This window comes from Oratosquilla oratoria, chromosome 17, assembly GCF_046742065.1.
Source record: "Oratosquilla oratoria isolate Oo_2021 chromosome 17, ASM4674206v1, whole genome shotgun sequence".
NCBI lineage: Eukaryota > Metazoa > Arthropoda > Malacostraca > Stomatopoda > Squillidae > Oratosquilla > Oratosquilla oratoria.
Genome location: NC_134793.1, coordinates 65,440,861 through 65,445,860, shown reverse-complemented (window position 1 = coordinate 65,445,860; position 5,000 = coordinate 65,440,861). Strand labels below are relative to the sequence as shown.

The window sequence follows — 5,000 nt, the reverse complement described above, 5'->3', positions numbered from 1 at the left end:
TAGTATCATGGTCAGATAATAACATACATTGGTTTCATTTGATTAAACATGGAAGCAAAGGGGAGAGACACACGCACGCACAGACACGCACACACACACACACACACACACACACACACACACACACACACACACACACACACACACACACACACACACACACACACACACACACACACACACACTCACACGCACACACACACACACACACGCACACACTCACACGCACACACACACACACACACACACACACACACACACACACACACACACACACACACACACACACACACATCTATATATATATATATATATATATATATATATATATATATATATATATATATATTATCACGACCCACCTATGGACTAGGCTAGTCGCGACACGAAAGGAAAAAACATTAAGGGCGTGCGCAGTTCGAACGAATGACAGAGTTCAGGCAGAATAATTGAACTCTTCATTAAGATTAAATACTATTACACGAGCAAAATTAACGCATAAAATATAAATGGGCATAGATTAACAAAAAATAACGATACATATGGCATACACTGTAGAATACACACATAAAATAATTGACCAAATGGAGTAGATGGGTGTGCTCTTGTATGTAACACGTAAGAATAGGTGGGTGAAACGAAGTCTAGATTACGGTGTAGACTAGTCTTGATTCTGGTTGCTGAAGTCGCACCAATGGCCTCGAAGGACAAATAAGTAGTTTGAGGTGAAGATTATGTACAATAACTTCTGGTAGAGGAAGCTTCTGGTAGTTCTTCTGGTAGGTGAAGCTTCTGGTGGTCGGCAGCACTTAAGATATTGCTTGGTGTTTCGTAGTTGAGAAAATAGAGAAGAGATAATATCGAGTCGCAAATAGTCCAGCAGCAGTCTGTAGATGTCCGAAACAATTCGGAAAAACACGAAGGCTGGGCACTTCGCGTGGAGACGGGCAATAGTTGTGGTCCAAAAGACTTGTTTAACGGAGTTGTCGTAATCGATGAATGCAGAATAATTTCTATGGAGATTCAGATGGGCCCTGGGCATCTCCTTCTTTTCTTGACTTCTTCGTTCTTTTCACGTTCTGGATCTCTTTCTGTTTCTGGTCCATTTGGTCACTGCGCCTGAGTCACTTTTTGCATCGCCCTTTTTATACCCCCGGGAATGGGAGCCGACATTTCAAGTATGGCAAAACGTACGGAAACAGTAGTTTAAAGATTTTCAACCACTGGTAAAGCAGTCAGTTTTCTCGCCATATTATGATACATTTCTTACTTTGGCGTCATCTGATGATACATATTGCTCATTGTTTGATAATTCAGGAAATATATATATGTATAGATTATGGAATCCAATATATATATTTACATATGTATATATATACATATATATGTATATACATATATATATATATATATATATATATATATATATATATATATATATTGCTGGTAACCACTAAGGAAATCGAAAGAAAAAAGTAATTCCCAAGCACTTTCGTGTAATTCACATCTTCAGTATTCCCCTGAAGATGTGAATTACGAAAGCGCATGGGAATTACTTTTTTCTTCCGATTTCCTTAGTGGTTACCAGCAAAATCTGTGGATTACGTGTTGTTTTTAGTGATCTTTCTGCATATATATATATATATATACATATATATATATATATATATATATATATATATATATGTATATATTGTTTCTCTTCTGTCCCACTTTAATAAGTCGTCTCTATCGAGAATTTCCATCCCTTTCATAATTCTGTGTGTGTGTGTGTGTGTGTGTGTGTGTGTGTGTGTGTGTGTGTGTGTGTGTGTGTGTGTGTGTGTGTGTGTGTGTGTGTGTGTGTGTGTGTGTGTGTCTGTGTGTCTGTGTGTCTGTGTGCATGTTTATATATACATATGCATACATACATACATACACACATACATAGATATATATATATATATATATATATATATATATATATGAAAGTTGTCAGTGTTCATGGGTCACTATAGAGTTTTCGCTCTATGCACAAATGGTGGGACAAATCGTTCGTATCTCATCACTTTGGCTTAATCTCTCTTAGAAAAGTTCAACGAATATAGCAAACTGTATGTTGAGTTTGTACTGAAACAGTTGAAAATGAGAGTTTGAAACCAGCGTCATAACTCGATTATACTTATTTGCTTTTGGCACTGTAATGTTGCACCGGAGATTCTGACACTGCTGTTGTGGTTCATTATGAACATCTCTTCCATATAGTTTTTTGTGTCATGGATGTCACAGGAAGAAGACCACCCTGATTTCAAACACATATCTTCTATTTATCACTGCATCACTTATTTCTACCTTTGTCTCTGGAAATCTGGATAAATCCTGCAAATTAGCCAAAAAGGTTCCCCATTGTGAACTGAAAGCAATTGCAACTTGACTCAATCTATGGAACTGTCTTGATTCTTCCTTTGTTCGTTTCTTCAAGTATTCACAACCTTTACTGAAATCTCTTCTCTGTCGAACACCAACTCTTCTCCTCCATACCCTAATTTACAATTTTCTCTGAAACCGGGGTGTCTAGCTACCAAGATATTATTTTTATGTCATACTTCTTTTATTGTAAATTTCTATCTTAATCTCACTGGTGCACGTATATGTGCAACAATCTTCCTGTCTTTTGTGTTTTCGAGCTTCAATCTACATGATACATTTATCTCGGCAAATTTCATAAATCATCTATAATTCTAATGGCTCCCCAACTTTCTAAGCAGAACATATAGTTAAAAAAAATCTACAATACTTGTTTATCTTCTTTGCCGGATTTTGGTGAGATTTAAATTGCCAAAATCATTTGATTAAGTCTGGCACAAATATTTGATTTCTAAGCTAACCGGTTTCTAGTTTTCTCTCTGCTTCCTTACTTCTAGTTTTCTTTCTCACCATTCTTCTTTTAATTCTGGAATCACACAGGATTCTGCTTTATCTCCTCTTTATACTGTACACTCATTTTTGACGACATTTCTCCACTTTTTTTTTTCTGTCATTGTCCAAGGGTCATTCTGCAACTGAGCTCCTTTCTTCTTGAAGAATCGCTAAAGAACACCCAATTACTGGCCTTTTTCTCAAATCTGACTCGGTAGGTAGACAACTCCACCAAGATTTAATTACTTCATCCATCTGTCCAGCTCATACAATGTTCTATGAAATTTTCCTTTTTCTTTGATAACACTCAACGTTTTCCTTCTGACAACCGAAACATTCTTTTTGTGCATGTATGCTTGTGTATATATGTGTACGTGTACAAACCTGTACATATGTACACATATACATTACATACATGTAATTGATGTACACATGTGCAGACATTCTTAGATTACACGTTACGTACCTTATCGCAAAAGACCTTAATCTGACAGTACCCTCGGTGGAAGACCTGGCTGTTGTCACGGGCATCCTCGTAGGTATCGATCTGAATGTGAAGTGGAAGTCCCTGCAGTAAGGAGGAGAGATAAAAGATTAGATCGGAGCAGCTCTCACAGTAAGTCGAGGAAGGGGTACAGTTGGTTGGATAAGTTTGTCAAGACTTTTCACCAAACAAGGTCATCAAGCTCTTATTCTATCTCCTTTTTCCTCTCTATATTGTTTTTTTTCCGACTCGTTCTCTAGACCTATCTTTATTTCCATCTCTCTCTCTCTCTCTCTCTCTCTATCTCTCTCTCTCTCTCTCTCTCTCTCTCTCTCTCTCTCTCTCTCTCTCTCTCTCTCTCTCGCTCTATCTCTCTATCTCTCTCTATATATATATATATATATATATATATATATAAATATATATATATATATATATATATATATATATATAAATATATATATATCGATATCTCTCCCTGTCTTTCTCTCTCTTCCATGTGACACCAAATAAATAGTAAAGATGTATATATACAACCCAGGCATAAGTTTATTTCATAATAACTATGTCTTTATTTGATTATTCGATTTAAGGCTCTTAGTGACCTCGTAGTTGGGAGAGAAGGTAGTAAGTGGTGGTTGTTGATCTCTGATATATGACGACAGTGTGTTGTCTTCACTGTATGCATATAAATATTTTCCAAGATAGCTTGAAACTCTCTACCCAAAATTTACAACAGCCCTCCCCATTTCCTAGCCCCCCCCATCCCACCCCCACCCCCGTCCCATTACCTCCCATCGGTACAATGACACATTTTGATCTGTGTTCCCATAAAAGGTGGGGCAAAAACTTTGGTTCAGATTGGTTGAATATAAATCTCTATTATGTATCCCTGTCTTCCTTTCATAACTCCTACTAATCTCTCCTCCTCCTATTCCCCTTTCCTTTCTTCTTTTAACCTCCTCTTATTACTTCTCTGAGTACTCGTGTTGATAAGCTTTCTCCTGATCACTCCAATTCTCCTAATCATCTTTATCCTCTCCTATTCCTTTTTCTCTTCTTCCTTCTGACACTCCTCCTACTCCTAATGACGCTGAGTCATTTAATCTTCCCTATCTTCCTCCTGCTCCTCCTCTTTTTCCTGCTTCTCCTTCCCTTCCTAAAACACCTTCTTTCAGTCCTTCTCTTCAATTAGTTACTTACTTCTTTTTCTTCACATCTTAAGTCTTCTCCAAGCGTCTCACTATCCCCCATCTAAGAAACTGCCCCTGTGTTCCATCACCTGCACCCCTACTGTGCAATGACACGCTCAATACTGTTCCGGCTCAGGACGAGTTCTCCCATGGAGATAAGGGACGGTCCCGGATCCGAAAAGTTCTTTGATGGATCGGGACCCCCCACACTCCTCGACTCTGACACAAGGTAACTTTCCCTCATCCACTCCTCCCATAGTCCTTGGTAACATGAGAAGGTGGAAAGATATCATGTATGGTTGGAGAATGTACAGTGGGCAAGAATCTCTTGATAGACCATGATCTGGGATCATGTGCTAGACTATTACCCTACTGAATGAGTGTGTGTCTGTGTGTGTGTGTGTATGTGTGTGTGTGTGTGTGTG

At 38.1% G+C, this 5,000-nt stretch overlaps 1 protein-coding gene across 1 annotated transcript in view; it reads right to left on the bottom strand.

The window, feature by feature from the left end:
• The window catches only part of grh (grainy head), a 465,101-nt gene that overhangs the window by 31,374 nt on the left and 428,727 nt on the right, over positions 1 to 5,000 (bottom strand). The window contains exon 8 of the mRNA XM_076201048.1: positions 3,365 to 3,466. Coding sequence (XP_076057163.1) covers positions 3,365 to 3,466 — 102 coding nt within the window. The remainder of the gene's footprint in view (positions 1 to 3,364; positions 3,467 to 5,000) is intronic.